Source organism: Limulus polyphemus, unplaced genomic scaffold, assembly GCF_000517525.1.
Source record: "Limulus polyphemus unplaced genomic scaffold, Limulus_polyphemus-2.1.2 Scaffold1025, whole genome shotgun sequence".
Taxonomy (NCBI): Eukaryota; Metazoa; Arthropoda; class Merostomata; order Xiphosura; family Limulidae; genus Limulus; species Limulus polyphemus.
In genome coordinates this window covers 150949-176672 of record NW_013666635.1, presented here as the reverse complement: position 1 = coordinate 176672, position 25724 = coordinate 150949, and the positions used below count along the sequence as shown (strand labels likewise).

The 25724-nt window shown below is 33.5% G+C and overlaps 1 protein-coding gene across 2 annotated transcripts in view; it reads left to right on the top strand.

Annotated features, from left to right (window-relative positions):
• LOC106461757 (Krueppel-like factor 6) overlaps window positions 1–24186 on the top strand; it is a 115450-nt gene extending 91264 nt beyond the window's left edge. The window contains exons 2-3 of one of the 2 annotated variants that reach the window (XM_013921604.2): window positions 13020–13776; window positions 21387–24186. In XM_013921604.2, the coding sequence (XP_013777058.1) occupies window positions 13020–13776; window positions 21387–21583 (954 nt within the window). In that variant the 3' untranslated portion in view covers window positions 21584–24186. Of the gene's footprint in view, window positions 1–12998; window positions 13777–21386 lie in introns of both variants that reach the window. The other variant, XM_022388791.1, reaches the window with a different exon arrangement.
• Window positions 24187–25724: the final 1538 nt, after the last annotated feature.

Genomic DNA, 25724 nt, shown 5'->3' with positions numbered 1-25724 from the left:
AAAAAAAGCGGTTGAGAATTGCTGTTCTTGATGACACTGATATTTTAAGTAGGTGTTCTTACCTTGAAAACTATTACTTACAGTAAATATAGAGAATAGTGAAAAATATCGCATTAAGAATGGTCTTAGACCTGTATGACAAAAAGAACAGTATTAGTAGAGATTACAGTGAGAATATTTGTATATCTCTATAAAGCATTAAGAATGGTCTTAGACCTGTATGACAAAAATAATAGTATTAGTAGAGATTACAGTGAGAACATTTTTATATCTCTATAAAGTATTAAGAATGGTCTTAGACCTGTATGACAAAAAGAACAGTATTAGTAGAGATTACAGTGAGAATATTTTTATATCTCTATAAAGTATTAAGAATGGTCTTAGACCTGTATGACAAAAAGAACAGTATTAGTAGAGATTACAGTGAGAATATTTGTATATCTCTATAAAGCATTAAGAATGGTCTTAGACCTGTATGACAAAAAGAACAGTATTAGTAGAGATTACAGTGAGAATATTTGTATATCTCTATAAAGCATTAAGAATGGTCTTAGACCTGTATGACAAAAAGAACAGTATTAGTAGAGATTACAGTGAGAATATTTTTATATCTCTATAAAGTATTAAGAATGGTCTTAGACCTGTATGACAAAAAGAACAGTATTAGTAGAGATTACAGTGAGAATATTTTTATATCTCTATAAAGCATTAAGAATAGTCTTAGACCTGTATGACAAAAATAATAGTATTAGTAGAGATTACAATGAGAATATTTTTAGATATTATATTAGTAAAGTTATAATATATACATAAAACTATTGACCGATAAATGAGTGATTTTTATTAAGTGAAAATCTTAACGTCAATACATTTCCCACCACGTAAACTATGAATACTGAAGTTAATGTATGTATGGATAGTACCTTTATATGAGTCTCTCTCTTTCACACACTGTTGCTTCGCTTCGGATGTTGGGTGTTTGTTATCTCTTGCTACACCAGAACAAGCATAAGACAAATAGTCATATCTCTCATCCAAGACCGCTTAGCTTTACTAACAAACTTTGTATAACTGTTTGGAACATTCATACTTGGTGTCTAATGTATAGTTTATTCGAGATCATTGATGCTAGGCCTAGCATGGCCAGGTGATTAGAGGGAATCTGCGAGTCGCGGGTTCGAATATCCGTCACATAAAACATGCTCGCCCTTTCAGGCGTGGGGGCGTTTTTCACTTGACAGTAACTATATATACGATTTTGCTTTTATTTCAGCATCGAGCGATTAGAAGTCTCACAAATATTTCCTAAATAAATAATTGTTTATTAGAAGTACAAGATAGTGCAGTGAACTGGCTGAATTGTATGGAAGGCATTCAAATGAAATAAAAATGTTGGCATCAAAAACAAATGAATTTACTTTATAACACAATGAAGTATTGTGCTATCCTTCTAATGTTTTGTATCAAAGTACATGACATGAGCCACATATTGTTGCTCCCGTACTTTTGGCCCTGGAACTAATTTTATTAATTCCAAAATTATTAGCGAAATGATCGGAAGAATGCTAAATCTAGAAAAAAATATCACACTAGAAGAACGAGACTTTTATACAGTGCAGGATGATTCAATATTAAATAACTCTCCAAAACAAAGTACAGTATCTCAAAATCTTAGTGACAACTCTTGAAACTTAGCAGTGATGACATCTTGCATCAAGTAATAAAACTAGAGGTCACTTCTCTGTTGATGAAAATGTTAATGATACAAGTTCAGATGAAAATTAAACTGTTAGTAAAAATTACGATCATATTGATGGAGAACTGGATGTGCATTTGTCAAAAAAATAACGAAACGAAGTGATTTAAAATTCAACTGAACGAAGATCGTCTGCAAAAAACAACACTAGGTCCAAGTAAATATGTAATAAGAAATACTGAAACAACGTTATTTGAATTAAATCTATTCACGACGAAGAAGAAACGTTGAAATGGACAGATAAGGAAGGATATTGGAAGAAAAATGGAAGAATTCTAGCGAACTACAAGTTTTATTCGGTTTGATAACGCTATTAGTGTTTATAAATAAAAATAATGAAGCAATCGAACATCTTTGTAATCGATACAATTTTCACGACAATTGACAGTAACAGGTTTCGTCAAATTTCAAGATGCTTTCTATTTAATAATACTGCAGAACAAATGTAGAAAAAGGAAAAATTTGATCCTATAAAAAGTACCTTTAGTGAATGGGTGCAGACTCTACAGTAGTGTTATATACCATCATAAAATGTGACTGTTGTTAAGGACTTATTCATTCATTGAAACTATTCAGTCCAAGAAAACCTGGAAAGTATGGCATTACAATTTTGGGGTTTTTGTGATAGTTATATTCTATCTTTATATTATTCAAGTGTATTTATGAAGTGAATAAGGGCGTCCAAGAACTAAGGAAAAATGGTGTACTGGACATGATTCAAGGGTTAGAATGTAATAAACACAATGTAAACCGGCGATAGATTCTTTACGAGTATGGAGTTGGCCAAGAAATTGTTGGACAAAAACCAAAAAACTGACGCAAACGTTTGCAATGGTCTCTTTAAAGGAACGTGCCGAATTCGAAACTAAAACTGTATTCAATGAACTTGCTGCTTTAACTTCATATTGTTGGAAGAAGGGAAAGTAGATGTGCTACTTTATCAATACTGTGCTAGATAACCCAAAATTGACAACAGTATTGTACAAGTCAACCCAAAATTGACAACAGTACACCAAGAAGCCAGTAATGATCCTAGATTACAACAGTACTGTGCAAGATCACCCAAAATTGACAACTATACAGTAGCCAAGAAGTCAGTAATGATTCTAGATTACAACAGTACAGTAGCCAAGAGGCCAGTAAAGATTCTAGATTACAACAGTACTGTGCAAGACCACCAAAAATTGGCAACTGTACAGTAGCCAAGAAGCCAGTAATGATTCTAGATTACAACAGTACAGTAGCCAAGAGGCCAGTAAAGATTCTAGGTTACAACAGTACTGTGCAAGACCACCCAAAATTGACAACATACAGTAGCCAAAATAGCCAATAATGATCCTAGATTACAACAGTACAGTAGCCAAAAAGCCAGTAATGATTCTAGATTACAACACTACAGTAGCCAAGAGGCCAGTAAAGATTCTAGGTTACAACAGTACTGTGCAAGACCACCCAAAATTGACAACATACAGTAGCCAAAATAGCCAATAATGATCCTAGATTACAACAGTACTGTGCAAGATCGCCCAAAAACTGATAACTGTATAGCTGCCAAAAAAGCCAGTAATGATCCTATATTACAACAGTATTGTGCAAGACAACCTAAAAAGCCAGTAATGATCCTAGATTACAACAGCATCAAAGGTAAAGTGTGTACTGTTGACCTAATTAATAGACTACTCAACTAAAAGGAAGAGAAATAGGTGACCAGTTAATGATTTATAAAACATTTTAGATGTATGTTGCCTAAATGTTTGTGTTTTGATCCAGGTTAAAATAAAGAAACGTCATCACATAAGAGTGTTTCTGCAGATGCTAGGCGTGTTAGGGAAAGTAAAACGTTTCTATAAGTGTGATTTTGTTTTCTGTTCTAGAAAATCTCTTCACACGCCATAGAGTTAAACTTCATAACTGTATAAACGTTTCCTGCAGTAACGATAAAGTTCATAAAGTTCGTTTGACCTATTTCATGTTGTTTCGAAATTAAAATAGTTAACTAAATAAATACAGTTATATCTTTTAGAATAAACCCATTCGTGATAGCATAAATTTTTAACCATGTTATGCGACAAGAAACTGATTAGTAATTAAGAAATCAGTAAATGAAATCCCTCAACAAATAAAATGATAAATAACTAAACAGACATGAAAAGTAATATATATGTATTTGTTTGTCTTGAAAACTGATAAAAACATCTTTGAAACCCCTGGGAATGTTTGGGTTTTTTCATAACGTTATCTTCGTACTTCAGTATATCCTGTATAATGTATTCATTATTAAAAACAAATAAACTGAAAACGTTTTAGTCAAACATAAAAGGAGAAACATTTGTTTAGGAAGTATCAGGAAGCTAGACATCAAACTATATCTAGTCCATTATTTAATTTCTGAAGTGTGCATTGGTGTATAAAAGACATTTTAATACTGGAAATAAACTACCTTAAAAACACTAAACATTTGTCCAATTAAAGAAAAATATCAAATTTTGTGTGTTTTAAAGTCGTTTATTTTTAGTATTAAAATATCTAGTATGCTCTACTCGTCGATGTTTCAGTGCCCATTAACTGTGCTCATAGACATATAGATTTCTGTGTATCTTAGAGTTTTGTATGCAACATATTGTTTTGGCTCTGATATTTAGTTCTCATTATTAAACTGTTGGTAAAAAGCCCTTCTGTTGTATTACATGTTGTATTAGGCACCAGTTTTACCAACTCGTATCTTGCTCTTTGTAACTCAGCTAAACTATTAAGAGCATTTTAGTTCTATTTATACGAACAGAAAAGCTGTGAAAAATTGACTTAATCATTATTGAGATAGTTTGTTTTCTATATAGAGTCATATTTTAAAATACTGAAGTCAAAACTTGAAGATTGATGTGCTGTCTCTCTCTCTCTCTCTTTCTATATATATATATCCGGTTAGTATTGATTTTTATTCCTTTGAGATAAATTAGTATCCAATTAAAATAAACGTGGGAGGTATTTTCAGTTGGTTGTGTACCGTAATCGCTGTGATCGAGAGTAAAATCGTTTCAGAAATAGCGCGTAGGACCTTCTCATCTTTCTTGTATAACGTATGAGATTATTTGACCCATTTTATATAACTTTTGTACAGTATTCAGCTTTTAAAAAGCTCAGCCCGACATGCAGATATTACAAGGACTACGTGGTTTGTATATAAAGCAGATCCAATGTCAGGGACATGTGCATGCGAGTTCACAGTTTGTCAAATGAAAGTGTACTTCTATTTCCTGATTCAGTCATGCGCTTTACATCACATGTTTATTATTACACCAGTGTTACTTTCTAATAAAAGATTGGAACAATAAAGACTTTTTTTTTATTTTGTTAATTGTTTAAAAATATTGCAATTAAATTTTCCAGTGTGTATATGTACCACAATATTAACAGATGTTAACAAAAAGAAATGAATACATTTTTGGTAACCATATCTTTGCAATTAGTTTCATAAATAGTAAAGTAACCAAGTATTAATACTCACGGTAAGGTTGTGATTAACAGATATGAATTGTTGCCATGATTAGTAGTCGAAACAATTACTTAAACCTAATGAATAATTAATTACTTTATTTCATCTTTGTATCTATTGAATGCACTAATCAATTTATATCCGCTGTTAACCTTCCGCTGTCCCCAGGGAAGTCCTGAGGAGATTTCTGTGGGGACGGCAGGAGCTGAGATTTGAGTCTCCTTTTTTATAAAGGCTGAAGCACTATATACTTGTCCTGGGTCTCCTTTATAAGGACATGGATCAACAAACTAGTTTTACAGTTTCAAGAGGTCTTATTGACTTATTTATCAGTTATGTGGATGTAGGATGTTCTTTTTGTTTTGTGTTTGGCTCACATCCCTTTATTTAAATATGACTATAACCACTGAAGACACGAGAGAGAAAAGAAAATCTAAAAACAGTATAAAGTCAGCTATCCAAAAATCCAAGAAATGTAAACCACTCTATAAGAACTAGATGACGAGTGAATTGCACACCAGCTTTTCTAACCGGAAGACTCAGGATGGAATCTCAGTCCTTCACGTGACTTTGCTGAAGATGGCAACAGATTAGCAGAATAAACCTGGAATATAAAGTGATCGGTATTTAATATGTAATAAATAAAAATAGCTAACTTAGAACTGGACTTAGGTGATTTCATAGGCTAATATCCACGATAACAAGTTATATATTTACATCAATAAATCAAGGCTTCAGTTTAACTGAAGCGAACATTAAAAAATCTTAGTTACAAAACACTACAATTAGCTTCTTAGCAGTTCTTCTTTCATGTAACGTGTTAATTATCCAACTTGGGGAAATCCAATGAACTCTGCAATATCCTTAACCCGGTATGTTTCTTCTCATGCTAACAGCCTATCTGGAGCATTTGATGTCTGAAGTGAAAAAAGATATTCTATTCGTCACTTCTGGCGTATTTTAAATCTGCCGATAGTTTAAATGGCTTAGTGTTTAACCTATCAGACCTGTGATCACGGGGTTTCGGATTCGAGAGAAGGTGAACACGGTCCGTGTTTTCAACTATGGGTGTGTTATAAGACTAACATCAATTCCTCTTCAGACAGCTTGTGCTTCCGGCTGGTTGTTTTCCATTTAGTCCAAAATTCAAAGTTAGGTAAAACTATCCTTGAACCAGAGTCTCTAACCTTATTGTATAGTCCATTATGTATATTAAATGTCTTTAGGCGAACAAACAAACCAAAAGTTGATTAAGCCCCACTTTACTATGTCTCTACACCGAAAACAAAGTTGTTAAGCTGACTACCTTTGTGTAGTTTCACAGAATCTCGAAAGTTATTACCTAACTAGTGAAACTGACATATTAGGTAGCCATCAAATTGTCTCGGTTGGGTAGTTGTCGTAATTAATTACAGAGGTAATGACAGCTAATTTTTGTAGTCGCCATTACAGATTTGGGGTAATAAGCCCAATTTCTGAAAAGGCATCAGTATTGATATACCACGAAAAAAAATAAACCACCACACCGTTCATCACCTTTTCTTTTACTCTGAATACCTCTACGACCCCCAGTGGCATAGCTAGAAACCGGGTTTCAATACCCGCAGTTGGCAGAGCACAGATAGCCCATTGTGCAGCTTTGTGCTTAACTACAAACAGACAAATACTTCTACAGTTCACCTTAGACATTTACCTTATGAAACATGTACAATATTGTTTGTGTTTATTTAAAACTAAACAAAGGGGGATCTGCTTAATGAGGTACATTAACTATTTTGTTTCAGACATGAGGTAGCATTAAATAAAAAAAGGAAATTTTTAGTTTACACACTTTACATGATACTAAAATAATTTTTATTGTGTAAATTAGATCGTCTTGTTTTTCCAACTTTTACTTATTTCTTGAAAGCACTTTACTGAGATAACTGTTTGCTAGAAAATTAGCATTCTCTAAATCAGTGGCGCACAAGCATGGCTCACCCATTCTAAACATGCGTTATCGTCACAAAAATAAAACGAAATAAAATATGTTACGTAGCATAAGGCAAACAGTTTCAGTTTATTCACAAATGTAGTTTGAAGGATGGGCTTGAACAACGAACAAGATGAGATCCATCCTTGGCTGAAATGTTGGCACATCAATTCGGAGATCGCTGTCAGATCAGAATAAGCTGGCTCTCACAGGTATGTTGATGTTAAAGACAGAAGTATGGCCATTGCTTTTCTTGACAGGTTAGGGTATTCTTTGCAAACTTCCATCCAGAAATTCCCAAGAGGTTTTGACTTGAATTCTTCTTGAAGAGTTTTATCACTGGATAGTTCTGTGGGCTTTTCTTGAGCTGTCATTGACAGATGAGAAGTTATGCTGCCATTCAATAGATTCCGGATCCAATAGTGTTCTCCATCTGATTCTTGTAATTGATCTACAAATTAACACTGAAGTTTTCCGAGAAGAACAGAAACAATGTCACGAATATGACTCTCATATAACTCATTTTCTTCCAAGAATTCAATGTTTGTTTGTTTGAATTTCGCGCAAAGCTACACGAGGGCTATCTGCGCTAGCCGTCCCTAATTTAGCAGTTTAAGATTAGAGGGAAGGCAGCTAGTCATCACCACCCACAGCCAACTCTTGGGATACTCTTTTACCAACGAATAGTGGGATTGACTGTCACATTATAACGCCCCCACGGCTGAAAGCGCGAGCATGTTTGGTGGGACGGGGATTCGAACCCGCGACCCTCAGATTGCGAGTCGAGCGCCTTAACCACCTGAGAATTCAATGAGGCAAGGAAATATTTTACAGTTTCCATTCTCAAATTGGTTTTTCCACATTACAAGTTTTTTACAAAATGTATACCCGTCACTTAGCTGCAAAATATTGCTATTCCGACCTTCCAGTAACAAGTTAAGGTCACTGAGTTTATCGAAAATATCATCCAGGTATCACAATACTAGAAGCCACTTTTCATCCATATAATTAATTCGCTGCTAGTGTGGGGCTGTGTGGTATGCAGGCATACCATGTTCTTTCTCATCTATACTAATTTATTGATTGATTATTTTACGCACTGTCATGGCGGCAACACGTGACCCAAGTTGTCTAATATTATCTTGTTCTTGCCTGGGCATAATCGTAATTATTTTATTAGTATCTTTTTCTTTAAAACGCAATGGTTTTAAAATTGCTTACGTTCATTACTTATTTTGATCTTATTTTTACTTTATTCTTACACAATATATTACATTCCTGCTACGCTAACAGATAATAACCCAAAAAGTTCAGTGGATAAAAATGTCAATTTGGTAATGGTTTAACGGGTGTGATGTCTGTACAATTCTTAAACTGACAGATACATTTAGATTATTTAAAATAGTATACAGTTCCACGCTGTAATTTTCAAAAGCGATGACTTTGCTAGCGCTGTTTAACTGTTTTTTCAGGGATTTCGTGTTTTTGTTGGTTTTTTTGTTCGAGCTCCAAAAAGCATGTATTACTTTTTAAGAATATAGTTAAAATATGAAATTTTGCAACGTGTTTCTTACGCCTTCTTTTTCAACTCTGTCCTGTAACTGGCAGCTTAAATTTCCTTTCTCAAGGATGTTATAATTATGACAATAAAACACAAAACTGTAAGCCTTGATGAAAAGGATCACTGTTTCAACTTCTTTGAATTTTTCCAGTCCTGTGTCAATAAAAAAGTTTAAATACTTTGAAAAAAAACGTGTTTCTTAGAAACTTAGAAATCTCCTAACTATTATTGCAGTCTGTATGAAGCAAAGGGTTCTAATAAATATATAGTATAAAATATAACAAGTGTTTTGTTTTATGTCGTTTTGATGGTATTATATTAAAATTTAGCTATTGTACTTTACATTACTTTCGGTTAGTAAATATGTAACCTTTCACGCTTTTAGTGCAGTCTTTTATATAAACTATTATTCTGCTTGTTTGTATGTACGACCGTTACCTTTCTGACCGAGAACCTGCTGCATAAGTATGCGTAGTTATAATGTTTCTCCAAGAAAAACCGCGCATGTGCATTATTCTCTCGACGACAAACAGTCTGCCTGCGGCAGAAAGCTGCAAAGCTCAGTGATCAAGTCGCTACAATTGCTGTATGAAACAAGAAGTAACAACAAAATAGGAATGTAAATATACTTTACTAACCATTTTGTACAACACAATATTAAAAACTTATCAAAGTTTTTAAAAAAGGTTTGACGTTAGGTCGTAGAATAACATTATAGCCCCCCCAGTGGCACAGCGGTATGTCTGCGGACTTACACCGCTAGAAACCGGGTTTCGATACCCGTGGTGGGCAGAGCACAGATAGCCCTTGTGTAGCTTTGTGCATAATTAAAAACAAAACAATAACAAACACATTATAGCTTTATTTATCGATAATATTAAGTACAGTAAAGTTTAGTTCTAACTAAACTAAAGTAAAACAAAAAAATGTACACAGGTTACAGTGTTAATTTGTCTTTTTATCGAACTTAGGCCTAACATAAGTTAAAGTTTTATAAAGTATGCCTATATACAAGTGTATTTTCACATTTCGTTGTCTACGATTACAATTCGTTTGTATTGTGCTAGAAATGTTAGCTTTAAAGAAGTACTATTTCGATAAAGATACTAATTTGGCCGGAAATGTTTTACGGGTCTCTGCTAGTTATTATTATTACTACTATTAAGACCCTACATGCCTAGTGACACAAAGGGCCTCCACTAACTCAGTCCAAGCACGTTGGTCTCGGTCGGTCTACCTCTTCCTTGAGGTACATACATTAAGTCTCTTTTTTAACTTCTTTCTTGATCATTGTTTTTTTCATTGTCCCTGCGCATCACACGTCAGATCTATTTCCATCTAGCCATCTTCATAAGGTCATCAATGCAGAACATTATTGTGCCATTTCTCTCGTACGTTGCACACATACATGATCTATAAATTTAATTCCAAGGATTCTTTTTAGAACCCTGTTTTCAAATTTGAAAAATCTGTCTCGCCCACTTTCATTACTGTACAAATTATTTCTATATTATATTTAGAATGATAAGACTAAAACTTCCAGCAACAGAAGATTCCTCTGCAGTTTTCGCATCTCAATAAGTACCCCATTTACAGTCATCGGGTATCACTCCAGTCCTCCATATCTTATTGAACATCTACATTCCTTATTGTCCAATTTAAACATTTCACCTCATCAGTTCCAGGCACCTTTCAGTTTTTCAACTTCCCGATTGTTTTATATATATATATATATCTTCAAAACTAATTTAATTTGTGTCTATATTCAGCTCATTTTGAGGTGGAGGTATGTCCAAGGATTGTCCATTTTCATCATTTATCCAATGCAAAACCTCTTTGTAGTGTTCCTTTTATCTTAACTTAATTCCTACCTCACTTGTTATCTTTACTCCATTATGATCTCTAACTGGCAAATTCTTCATCTCTCTTCTATTCCCACTGATCTCTTGAATAAATGTATAAGCTTCCCTTGCCTCCATGCTATTCCCTCTAATAATTTTCTGATCAACTTTAGCAGCGAGATTTTCGTAATATTCTCACTTATCCCTTCTTGCTAGTCTTTTTAACTTCTTTATGCAAGCTCCAGTACTTGACCGTTCATACTTTATCTATTCTCTTCACATATTGTTTTTGTATCTTCCTCTGTTCTGAAACTGTCAACGTTTCATCTGATATCCAGGACAGTTTTCCAGCTTTCTTGTATATTTTACATATTTCATGGTATAGTGTTTGAGCTTCAACTGTGCTGTCTCCAAAATAATTTCGTTTTTACAGATTCTTTTAATAATTTTCTACTATTGAATTTAACAATTCCTTCCTTTTACCTCCTTACTTGAAGTTGAAGTTGAAGCACACATCAGTTGGTGATCAAGATCTTCTCCACGACAGTTTCTCACACTAATAAGGTATTTTTCGCTCATCACAGGCAACTAGAGAACTAATTCAAAAAATAAACGTTTGTAAAATGTTTGTTATCTGAGCATCAGTATTTCTTGTCTATAGAATAATTAAAAAAAAAAACATTGTTATTCATTTAGGGCTGGGGCCAGACATGTCTGAGTGGTTAACGTGCAGGACTATGAACCTGAGAATCACTGGTTCAAACTTTTGGGCTATGAGTGTGTTATGAAAAGATGGTAAAATTTCACTATGCGTTTCACCCAAGAGTTAAAATTTTGCAGCTGTTGAGTTGATGCCTTCCCTCCAGTGTGAGTTCAAAATTAGAAACGTGGCAGCTGTTGGTTAGGTCCTTCCCTCCAGTGTGAGTTCAAAATTAGAAACGTGGCAGCTGTTGAGTTGATGCCTTCCCTTTAGTGTGAGTTCAAAACTATGGACGGTTAGTGCAGATAGCTCTAGTGTAACTTTTCGTGAATGTCTGTAAACAAACAGACAAACTTAAGGGACGGTTAGTGCAGATAGCTCTAGTGTAACTTTTCGTGAATGTCTGTAAACAAACAGACAAACTTAAGGGACGGTTAGTGCAGATAGCTCTTGTGTAACTTTTCGTGAATGTCTGTAAACAAACAGACAAACTTAAGGGACAATATAAATATTTTCAGTTTTAATATCAGGATAGTAATCACTCAGAATGTGTGGTAGTGTTATTATCTGCACCGCTATGTTATCTAAGCGAAAAAACAACCAGCTTCTTGAACCCTGATATTGGACGAAAGGCCTCGTCGACATTGGATATAGCGTGGTTGGCATATTACATTCTTCTTTACTTTCACTCGTATAATATATAACCTGGAAAGAAAAAACGAAATTGTAACTTTTCAACAAGTAGCTGTCAGCAGATTTACTTAATCTGTGTATAGCATACTGTCTATATAAATGCAAAATATTTTTAGCATCCTGGTTAAATATTAATGTTAATGAAGTCGGTTTCATATCATTAATTCTCTCAAATACCGCAGTCACAACCATTCTGCTTAAAAGACACAATATCGATTGATCTTGGGGCAAAATAATAACCGTAAAATAAAGTAGTCCACATATTTCGTTTAAAATTTTCATCATAAAAGTAAACTCGTCTCTACTTGTTACATATGTTTGCACTCGAAAGTCTCTCTCTATTTGATTTTGGGTTTGTGGGTGTGTTATCGACAAATGTATGGAGTGTGTGTTTCGAATTAGTGCTTAGATTCATATTCTCCATGTTCAAGATCATAACACCTAAATAAATATAGTAAATGAATTAATCGTTTGATAAACAATTGTTTATGTTTGGTATGTTTCGTGTATGTTTTAACTAATTTCACAACCATAGTTGAAATGGCCTTAGCGTGACGTAAGTGACGTAATGTCCGACATGTTGGGCTGAGTATCCGAGGGTCTCAAATTCGAGATGTAGTGCTATCAAATACGTTTCACACTTTCAGCCGTAGTTACTACATTAGTGGATTAGTATTAACTGCTTCAGGAGGCGGATGCTTCCGACTGTTTCCCTTCCCTCCGGTCCGCATTTTAAAATAAAGAACAGCTATGTCTGAACCATAGAAATCTTTGACCTGTCCATTCAACCTATAAAATGAAACAAGTAAAACTCAATCGAAATTGCTTAATTAGTATAATATTATAAATTGAACTTGTAGAAAATATACAGATCTCGTTACATCTGTTTCTTCATCACATGTAATTTAAAGATTACAGTCCTGAATTAGATGTAAAAAATAAGATGCTTCTGGATTATTTTAGTATCTCTATACTTTTTTAGATGTCGTTTTGTCTGTTTCAGACCCTTCTGGAGATGGAGCGGTATCTTCGTGAAGAACCCCAGCTGCACCCTTGTCAACCTCTACCCGACGACCTCAAAAGCCCCTGGGACCTCTTTACTCTCCCCAAAGAACAAAATACATCCATAAAGAATGTTATGGAAGAGAACCGTCTCTTGTTGAATGGCGGGGAGGTCGAGAATACAACCAGTATTAGCGATTCAGGTAATAGCAGTGGTGGGGAAGATAGGCTTAGTATCTCTGACCTCGATATCGATGATCGCACTCTTGATATCAGTATTAATTCAGTCTCAAGCTCTTTGTCGTGTGAAAGTTCAATGGGTAAAGTTTTTCGAGTTCCAAACACTTCTAATGTTTTTAAAAGCAATGTTCAAAGCTTGAAAAGGAAGAAAGTGTTATCGCCTACGGCATCACCGGAAAAAGTTGTCTTGAAAATGGTTAATAAATCAGAAGCCTCGTTTTCTCCTCCGTCCTCACCAGATGGCGAGTTTGTGCAACCAGTCACCCAAAGTCTGGGATTTAACTCCACTATACAAGTGTCGATAGGACCAAAAGGAGACGTCTTTCAGAAGACGACACTCTTAAATTCCACATTAATGTCCCCAGCATTCTCAACCAAACCCGTCGGCTCTCCACGACCTAGATGTCGGTTGGACCTCGGATCAGATAAGAGACGAGTGCACAAGTGCCAGTTTTCTGGTTGTCAGAAAGTGTACACAAAGTCTTCTCATCTCAAAGCTCATCAGCGAACTCACACAGGTAAGTTCGCCTTCTTTTATTTTTTATTTTTCTATGTACCACATATATCACATTAGGTTCATTGCCATAACTGTAATGTAAACTTCAACAATTCAGATATCGTGATAAAGTAAAACTCGAGTGCCAATTTATTGGTTGTCAGTAACTGTATACAAAGTCATCAACCATGAGGGTTCATCAGAGCTGTCGTTCTGGCTAAAATAGCTGTTATAACTTTACAAAGATAATCTTAATTTCTGATTAGTTTTGTTTGAATAAAAATATCATATCAATTCATTATACCTAATGTCTGATTGAGCATAGGTTATTACTTTGATTTTTCATTAAATTCTTCAGTAATTAAAGCAGATCAAATCACGAGGAATTAATTCAGCCAGTAAAAAGGATAGATTACTTTACTCCTACCAACGTTACATAGTAAGTAAAAAGGATAGATTACTTTACTCCTACCAACGTTACATAGTAAGTAAAAAGGATAGATTACTTTACTCCTACCAACGTTACATAGTAAGTAAAAAGGATAGATTACTTTACTCCTACCAACGTTACATAGTAAGTAAAATAGCGAAGTTTGTCCACTCCTTTCTTCCTCATTGCCAAAGTTATACAAAAATAAGTTCATGAGGTTGAGTACACTTCTACCTTACACTGTTTGATCCACATTTCACCTTGCAGTTTCCAGTACACGAAGTTTTAATACAAATTAGTAGTTCATCATCATGACTTTATAGCGCTCAGTATATGTTTGGCCTCTTTCTACTGCATAGAAATTACAAATGGTCCCTCATCTTTTCCTCCAGTTCTGCTAAACAGAGTAATCATAAAAGTTTGTTCTTCTCTTTCCTTTTAGCCTCCACAATTATATACTTGCCTATAAAAGTTTGTTCTTCTCTTTCCTTTTAGCCTCCACAATTATATACTTGCCTATAAAAGTTTGTTCTTCTCTTTCCTTTTAGCCTCCACAATTATATACTTGCCTATAAATGGCTGATAAATATTTTTCACTGTTATTAACACTGACTGTGAGTGATTTGTCCTTTATCACAAAGAAAGTAAATACAGATCGTTGGTTCCCGTTCCTCTGTCACCAACACCATTGATTGGTAGTACAAGTGGCTGTTTCTTTAGCCGGGATCGTTGTAGAGAAACGAGACAGCGTTTATTCGAGATTTCTCTTCCAGGAGTACAAGGATTACACAAACAATGAAGACATTTCTGAACAGTTAGGATTGAAATGCATGCAGAAACAGTTTTATGAATTTATTCACCAGGTAGCACAGAACCTTTCTGCTCCTGTCTTTGATATGTGACTCGATTCTAAAATAATCTTACGATTTGCTTCGTTTTCATCTGAATGTTATTTCGGTAAGATATGCATATTCAAAGAGATAAATAAAATATGTCTGATATTTATTGTTAGTATTCGCTGAAAATGAAATAATCTTACAGCGTAGACCGAGTGCGACCAGTGATTAGTGTGCCGGACTATGGATCTGCATCCTGTAACCGAAAATAATAATAATAATAATCGCGCTCCTGAACTTTAGGGTTATGGATGCGTTATAAAGAAGACTGTCAAATCCTACAATTCGGTCACACAAGAGTAGCTCAAGAGTGAGTGGTGAATGCTGCTGATCAGCAGTTGAGAATTAGGGACGATTAACGAAAATAGCTCTTGAGTAACTTTGCGCGAATATCCGAAACAAAAACCTTACAGTATATTTTCTTATGCAGTTCAATGCAGAAGTATGTTAAATGTAGGGACTATCACACCTACATATACCTAACGTTCAGATACAGAAACGGTCTCATACTAGTACCGTATAAATCATGTCTAAAATAATTTAGAAAGGTCTAATCGCACGATTGATTGTTTATATTATGTTTTATTTAATACACTATTAATTAAGCACACTTGTAATGATACTCGAGATGTTCCATCTACAGACACATTTACTAGCGTGGGAAGAAGCCACATTACAGCTGCGATTTGTTGTCGTCTGGGGAACAATCTTTGTACCATCCCAGCGTGTTATACGTTAAGCCTCCTGCACAAAACTTGTTAACTGTCTTATCGCTGCTATCACCTAGTTGTTTCAAATAGTTTTAATCAAGTTCCTGTTTTGTCGTTATTAACATAACAGTAAAACTTTAGTGAACTTGTTGAATGGCTACTGTGATTGTTTCTGTTCGTCTAACTTCCTGTGGCTTCAGTTTCGTTACACGATATCATATTTTAAAACTTAGCCTCTAGTACAACTTACAACATCATGTGATCATTAATTTTAAAACTTAGCCTCTCCGAATCAGTAAGTTCGCACTGAGTAGTAGCGTGATATATAAACGTAATGCATAGGAAAATAAATGTGATGTACGAGTTGACATCATATGTTGTTGCTTTCTGAAAATCCTGCAAAGCTAAACAAAAGGCTATCCGAGTTAGCCATCGCTAATTTGGAACTGATAGACTATAGATAAGGCAGTTGGTCAACAGCACCCATCGCGAACTTGTAACGATCTAAAATAAACATGTCGCTACAATCAGGGTTCATGAACAAAAACACAATTTATTTACAATAACAACACTTAGAAATAAATTCAAGACAGTTAATAAACTATTGCCTGGCCAGTACTTCACATTACTATTAATACATCAATAATAATGGGACCAGGGAAAAAAACAGAAAGAAAAAACCTAATTCCACACACAAAAAATATACAGCAATTACAATATTCAAACAATAACTTTCAATAACAATATTGAATGACAAACACCAGTAAGTATACCCTTCAATAACCAACTAACTCTCTCTCTTTTAGTGAAGCTTCTGGCAGGGTATTTATTCACAGAGTAAGTCACGAGAGTACAACATCATGTGATCATTAATTTACATACCCTTCTGCTACATTAATAGTATCTGTACGTCACCACAAGGGAAGCTGATGTGAATTTCATCATACACACACACACATACATATTTACTCAAAACACAAATAATTATGTAGAAGTTGAGTTAACATTTTAATGCACCTGAAAATTCATAGATTGATGGAAATAATAAATGAATGGTAAACACAACCATAATAATTAAAAATAATAGAATTTGCTATCTCACAAACTTTATGTTATTCTCATCGAATAGTGAGATTTCACCGTCACCCTTATAACATAGTCATGGCCCTAAAATGCAGAACGTATTTCTATGGTAATGACACGAACCAACAGGTCATCGTTTGACTCAAACTTTGTATTATTCTCATCGAATAGTGAGATTTCACCGTCACCCTTATAACATAGTCATGGCCCTAAAATGCAGAACGTATTTCTATTGTAATGACACGAACCAACAGGTCATCGTTTGACTCAAACTTTGTATTATTTATTTACTAGTGATATAAACAGAGAAATACCAGACTCGGACAAGTGAGTAAAGTTTCTTAACCCTGTGCCATCCTCTGGCTCAGTGCTAACAGCGCTTTAGAAACTAAAACCTACCTTTTGCATGTCATAACAATTATTCCTGGTAAAACATTACTCATTTAGACACGTTCTTAACTCTCCCACTTCCACCAAAAATAACAATAATAATAACCAAGTGATTTGGGGAAGACCATCTAGACTGTTTAATTACCTTACTTCTCAAATTAAAGCTGCACAAGCCAAAATGAAAGTTCCGTTTATTAAGAATGAAGTAAGACCACAATTGTAGACTGAATACAAACAATAATATCATTCACATTTCTAGTCTTACATTGGTGAGCTTGTTACTCGTTAACTGTTATTGAGTCTTGCCTGGTGACTTAGGTGATGCGACATCCTAGGAAGCCTAAATGGCTTAGAACTGTATATAATTCTGAGCAAGTCTGGTTTTACATAAGCTTTACTTTGATCCTGTTTTTACAGAGCAAAATTGTGACCATATTTGATCTTGTCTTTCGCCCATTAGTCATGCACACGCTAGTGCACGTGTCAAGGAGTTGTTTTATCTTGGGTGTAATTTTTTGTATTATATAAAGTGTTGTTTGCTTGTGAAACAACGTAAATATGTCAATATCTTTCATTTCTGGTGAAATCAGACTTGCATTAAGCTTTGTCTTTCAAATCTTATCGAACCCCCCCCCCCTAGTGTGGTTTTAATAAATTAACCTGTTGGATCCAGCTCACTTGCGATCACCAGAATGGAACATGGAACCAATGTTTAAGGATAAGTATTAATGGACATGAGGCTCATTTGTCATGTCATGTTTGAAATAAGGAGGCTAAAAAGTAATATTATTGTATGATCAAAATAATGTAGGAACGTTTAAAACAATTTCATAAACACAAGAATTAAGCGGTGCTTATATGGCCTCATATGTCAATATGATTCTAATGCGATCATCTCTGTGCACAAGTCCTAAAGATTAATAAAAATTCTGATAAACTCTGCAGTACTAAAGAAAAGAAAGAGAGAACACAAATTGCGAGCTGCTAGAAAAACATTTTTAACTTTTTACTTAGAGTTATAAAAAGTATTTTCACCTGAAATATTTAAGTATGCATCCCTCTGTAAGAAGAATATTAATAAACATGAGCAAAAAACAGTGCCATAACAAAAGTATTAACATAGATAATGGCAACCCCAGAAACTAAGTTTTCCTACTAACATTAACGTACCAGAAAAAGAATAATGAAATATATGCTTATGTCTACGCTCTCATCAGTCTATCAAGTTAGCCTATTGTTAGTATCAATACCGTTCTAGAATAATGCAAGCTTTTGTAGCTGTAATTCACTAGATTCACGTGAGTTCTCGAACAGGTAACTGTTCTGGAAAAAATTGAAGATAGTATAATGGTAATACACTGAACTTCTGGAAGCAGTTATGTAACAAGCATGACAAATAAAACTGTTTGATAGTAACTCCCTAATTTCACAACAATTCACCAGTGAGGAACTGTACTAGAAAACACTAATCAATGTAACGGTATACTGATTTGGATTCAACAGACAGGTCACTATAAACCGCAATAACAGGAGGCTTGATAATATTTGCTAAGAAAAGTTGTAATTCAATCTGATTTAACTGCAAATCAAAGAGACTGGTATAACATTGCCTTGCAATAAAATAACAAGTATCGGGCACTAACACTGAAACCCTAACTGAACAGATATTGAATACAAATACTTCTCTTTCTCTCTATGGGTTTGTCCCCCGGTAGGACAGCGGTAAGTTTATGGACTTACAACGCTAAAACTCAGAGTTCGATTCCCTGCGGTTAGCACAACATATAGCCCAATGTCGCTTTGCTATAAAACAAACAAACAACCTCTATGGGTCATCTTGTACTAAACTCTACTATAACTTCTCAGAGTTCTACGTCATCAAACAAGCTCCCTTAACAGAAAAAAGAGACCAGAATTGTTTACTTCTTAGCTTGAATACATACTTAATAAGCCACATAAGCCACTGATATCAACTCAATCAAGGAAGCCAAGTGGGAATGTCTTGGGCCTAGCCTACAAATATTGAAGTCTGTATAATTCACGATTATCACATTCTTTTCATCCATGATATCCACTCAATCAAGGAAGCCAAGTGTGAATGTCTTGGGCCTAGCCTACAACTATTGAAGTCTGTATAATTCACGATTATCACATTCTTTTCATCCATGATATCCACTCAATCAAGGAAGCCAAGTGGGAATGTCTTGGGCCTAGCCTACAACTATTGAAGTCAGTATAATTCAAGATTAGCACATTCTTTTCATCCATGATTTGTAACTGAGTACAGAAACCTGTTCTAATTTTTTTAATTGTATGAATAAATAGGTATTTATATACTCCGTAACATAACTGTTCAGTTTTAATACCCACATTATTTCTAATTTACAATTGTAATTCTTGAATTCAGTTTAATTCACTGGCAAATAAAAGAAGATTAGGTCGAGCTAGCATTTATACCATGATTTTTATCATGGTTGACCTTTCGGTCATCTAACTACTTAAAAAGACCAATATTCGTGGGGGAATGCCACAGTCTCCGCCACGCAATCCAAGCATGGCCAATTTTGACACCAAAAATTTAAAACTGTCTGTATCACTGCTTGGGGCCTGCAAGATGGTATCCTCGTACCAAACCCCATGTAAATTGGTCAAAATATGGCCAGGTAATTGACCAAAATTCCCAAAATTATGCTTTTTTTTCTGAGCTATGGCCCTCCTAAAAAGACTCAAAATGGGAAAATCTAACTTTTTATGTTCAATGTGTTGGGCGCATGACAATTTTTATTTGTGCCAATTTTCGTTTGATTGCTTAAAGTATGATTACACAGAAGCCGAAAATATACATTTTTGGTTTATTTTACCTTTGACCCCATAAAACCATTAAAAAGGCCTAAATAAAAAAATAATTAAAAGGAGTCTGAGCATACTGAACCAAAGTATAATCCTACCAAGTTTCAAGTCAATCCGCAGAGAAATCAAGGAATGGTGGTCGATTGAAAAGTGTTTGGAAGAAGAAAGAAGAAGGATAAACAATAGAAAAAGTGTGTCTCTCTGTGGAGACATAACTATATGATCGAGAAGAATATGTGAGCTACGCCAGTAGTTGTGTTTTGGATGTATCTATTGCCATTTTGAATATCCGATACCTTTAAAAAACGTCGTCTTTGTTTTATGCACTTCAGTCAATTAAATACCTTTGAGGTTAAAAAAAGTCTACTGTTTTCATGTACAAAATAGCTAATAAGCAACCATATTTAGAATACAGTAATAAGAAGGTTCATTAAGGAATCACTCAGAAAATGAGCATATCCTAAAATCCTTCTGGCTTCTATCTTCTTCTATTGTCATTAACCGACAGGCTTGTTTCTCGCTTGAAAAAAAGCCACAAAGTTCGTAACGTCGCCAAGTAAATAAATTACTACCATAGTGATTTAAAGGTGATTTTTCTCTAAAAGTCTAATTTCTTTATTTTATCACCTTTGCTTTTTTTTCTTTTAGTTATTTGTTTTCTTCTATAGATTTGTGATGTGACTATATGAAGTGGTTATTACCTGCCCTTACCATAATAGACCAATTTTTTTTTGTGGCAGCACACTATCTGCGAACACCAAACAATACCAAAATGTGGTTTAGGTACATTCAGAATCACCATGGCTTTATATCAAATGTAGTTGTCACAAGACTTGCTTATTTGCATATTCAATACAGTTTTAATATAACGCGCTCAATCTTCAGTATATATGCTAATTTCATCTACTCTTCCGTATAATTATCATAATTATGATAATTATATTCCGTATAATTATCATAATTATATTCCGTATAATTATTATAATTATATTCCGTATAATTATTATAATTATATTCCGTATAATTATATGACTGGATTATTGCAATTTTCAAATCACATTTTCATAAAACCATAAAGTATAACTTAAAATTTATTACGTGTTCTTTCAGGCTTTCTTTTCATTTCGGATAAAGTATCAAGAGATTGTGAAAATTTTAAAGTTTTTCTTTTTAAACACAGTGTGTATTTTTGTCGCAGGATTTCTTTCCATATTTTGGAAAGTTTCCTATAATTATCACAAAAGGCTTTATTCTTAAACTGTTTTTCTTGCAGGTGAAAAACCGTACAAGTGTTCTTGGGAAGGCTGCGACTGGCGTTTCGCTCGTTCTGACGAACTGACCCGCCATTATCGAAAGCACACTGGTTCGAAACCCTTCAAGTGTTCCCATTGTGACCGCTGCTTCTCGCGTTCTGATCACCTCGCGCTTCATGCAAAGCGACACTCAGTAGCTACACGATCTTTTGATTAATCATTTCCAAAATTAGGTGAAAATGTTCTTCCTTCATCTGGAACATCATGATGTAAAATCATTAATTAGCAAAAAAGAATAATAATAATAACTAAGAATAGTGACTCGAGTTAGATAACTTTTATATTCTTACATGTTAGTAGAAATGATTAATTCGTATATTTTCTTTAAAGATTTTTAACAAATGCTCTCGCGAAGCGAACCTCATCCTTTGCTGTCTTTGTGTTTTATTCATTTACTACAAATAAAGAAAAATTATTGGGTAAGAAAAAACTATTTCACTGGGGCACCGAATTTCTAAAAATTTCCGCGATATTTTATTTAGCTAATATGTAAACATTTTCAAGAAAGTTTATTGTTGGAGACGTTGCAAAAATCAACTCAACATTCAGTACAGTTGAATTTGTTGTTTCATTTTAAATGGTTTGTCATAAATATTGTGTTAATCAAAATTCAGACAATAACGGCAATTTCATGAAACATGAGTTTATAAAATGTTATATTTGAATTTAAAATATCTTGCATTTTTATCTTATTTTAATTAACAAGCGTACATGATATTAACTGATGTTAAAGATGACGCATGAATGTGTTGAAACTGGTTTCTCTAATTGCAAGTCTTATGATTGTTTGTTCCATATAACGTGATCTTTTCACTAATTTTTTTATATTAACTGCTTGCTTTATACAGCGGGAAAATGCCAAACGATTTGGAGAACTAACTTGCTTATTGTTCTTACGTCAACACTCTGCCAAAATTTCTGATCTTTTTTTTTTCATTATGTAAAATAGTTATCTAGTATTAGTATTTAGTTAAAATAGTTATTAAACAAAGAATTGATTTAAAATAACTTTATGACCAGCTAGGCTTCAGAACAAACTCTTTGTATACTTTTTTTTTTCCAAAGTAGTGCTTTAATTAATGACAGGATGGAATTTCATTATCTTATTTTTTTAAATATAATATTTATGCCATTTCTAAAAGTAATATGAACTTCTAACATTCTGAATAAAACTTTTACTCAAAAGAACACTATTCTTGTTTCGAAAGAAAATGTTGTAGGCTTAGTTTTATTGAATCATGTAGAAACGTCAACTACTTTTTTACAGTAAAAAGATTGCGAAAAATAAAGTTGCTTTAAATATAAATCTACGTGCAGCGTAAGCCACATTTAAGTATTGTAATTTTTTAACTATCTCACAAGGTTAAACGTTATTAGTTGTTACATGTTGTAAGACTGTTGATTAAGATCAGAAGGTCAGTTATTTTCATGATAAGATGAGAAAATTTTAAATAAACATTATCGCCTAAATTTTTAGAACATAAAGATCACAGTAAGGGTTATTTTAGTTTTGTTGTGCTGTAGACTGATTTGTTAGCAACAGAAACCTACTTCTTGTGTATACCTCAACAAAAGTAATTCAGCCAGATGTTTACTAGTATTGAAAAATTGTAACTTTTTACTTGCTTCTTGTGAAAGGTCGAATAGTCTCCTCACGCTCCCGCCACTTCTTGTAAAGCTTAAATAATCTGCTTGCTATGGTATATTAACCTTCAATGTTTGTATGACGCCACTAGTGAAGAACTGAATAATGCCTTAGTGACTGTGTTAGCCATCGTGTTGATCATTCAAAATGGACCAAAGTTAATTTCTATGCCTTTGCCGAAATGTATACTTTTGAAAATAATTTCAATTATATATAAGATTGTTACATTTTACTACACATATGGGCATTGTATGTGCACATTTTGATAACCTGAATACTTTTGTACTAAATTTAGTCCACCTTGTTTAATAATTGTACCTGATTGTTTATAAAGTGAGGAAAGTATTCATGCTTGTAAAATTATTTAAGTATTTTCCCCTCGACTTTGAATGTTATTGTTTCAAAACTTTGTCAATAGGAGTGATATCATTAAAGCTCAATAAATATATTTAATTTGTTCAGAAAAGTATTAGAAAGTAATAAATTTAACATTATGATTAAGAAAAAGCTATATTTCAGTATATTGACAATGAATTTAATGAAAACTAAAAGAGCCTGTTTTGATTTGGGTCAAATATTTCGCAGGACAAGTGTATAAAATGTGTAGATATACATATCCTATAGTTTTATGTATATGTATTTCTTCTGGATTGTAGTCCCTTTTGTTGTGCAGAATAAAAAATAGCCATCTTAATGTCAAAATACCATACTTTTCAATCTTAGTTAGTCCAAAAGTCCAAGCTTAATTTGGTGAAATACTGTGTGTAATTTTGTGACAAAGTTATTAGAGAAACAAAAATATTCAAAAATTAAGAGCAATTGAGGGAATGAATGGAAAAGAAGAGTGAGTTTTCTTAAAAGATCAACGCTTTTTTGTCGCGATATTTCGTTGATTATATATCATTCGTCATACCACCGCCGTTTGGGCTTCATTCTTCATTGACAGCATATTCATATCCATCTGTGATGTGTACATACATATATATGTATATATATATACCAAACATTTAATTGAATCTTAGCGGTTGTTACTTGATTTGCCAAAAAGTTGATTTTGTATGCCTCTCTTTGGATTTTAATTTAATAAAGAATGGTAATTACTGGGCTCTTATTTCTTTCTGCATTTACTTATTTCTTTATAGTTGTACACGTTTCAAAAGAGTTTGATGGTCCGCATTATATTAAAGTGTGACACAATTTTAGTGGGTTATGCTACAAATCGTTTATACCTGACTTCGGGAAACAAACATTTTAACATCTTACCTTAAGAATCTTTAATTCTTAAAGACTGCTTTAAAGCAGGTTATTAGGTGCAAGGTTACCGTAGGTTATTTTGATTGGCCTTACTGAATATCAACATATACTAACAACTTAGTTTTCTACAAGAGAATGGCTAGTTGGGTTTAGAATTCTGCCAAAACTTCTAATACCACATGCACAATAATACTTTTGAAAAATAAAATATATTTCGCTTGTATTGAAACCCTAAAGTTTATAGAGTTTATTTATAAAGTGAAACTGTAATACTGCTATTTTTGAGGATAAAGTTGATAAACTGTTTCATTGTGTTTTACGTATTAAAATACGAATCACTTTAATGAATACACAATGAACAGAGTCATGATGATGTAAGAAATACAAATTATTTTATGTTTCTTTCAAGTTCCATTTCCTGAAATGAGGTAGGTGCAAGTGTTTTAGCAAGTCTTATCAAAGGATACGTTACATATTTGTTCTTTTTAAAAAAGAAAAAACTAACAAATTAGTCCAGCTATGTTATTAAACATTAACGTAAAAAACCTGTCAAATTAGTCCAGCTATGTTATTAAACATTAACGTAAAAAACTGTCAAATTAGTCCAGCTATGTTATTAAACATTAACGTAAAAAACCTGTCAAATTAGTCCAGCTACGTTATTAAACATTAACGTAAAAAACCTGTCAAATTAGTCCAGCTACGTTATTAAACATTAACGTGAAAAAACCTGTCAAATTAGTCCAGCTATGTTATTGACTAATTTGACAGGTTTTTTACGTTAATATTTAATAACATAGCTGGACTAATTTGACAGTTTTTTTACGTTAATGTTTAATAACGTAGCTGGACTAATTTGACAGGTTTTTTACGTTAATGTTTAAGCTATGTTATTAAACATTAACGAAAAAAACCTGTCAAATTAGTCAAGCTACGTTATTAAACATTGACGTAAAAAAACCTGTCAAATTAGTCCAGCTATGTTATTAAACATTAACGTAAAAAATCTGTCAAATTAGTCCATCTTCGTTATTACACATTAACGTAAAAAACCTGTCAAATTAGTCCAGCTATGTTATTAAACACTAACATTAAAAACCTGTCAAATTAGTCCAGCTATACCATTAAACACTAACGTTAAAAAACCTGTCAAATTAGTCAAGCTATGTTATTAAACACTAACGTAAAAAACCTGTCAAATTAGTCCAGCTATACCATTAAACACTAACGTTAAAAAACCTGTCAAATTAGTCAAGCTATGTTATTAAACACTAACGTAAAAAACCTGTCAAATTAGTCCAGCTATGTTATTAAACCTTAACGTAAAAAACCTGTCAAATTAGTCCAGCTATACCATTAAACACTAACGTTAAAAAACCTGTCAAATTAGTCAAGCTAT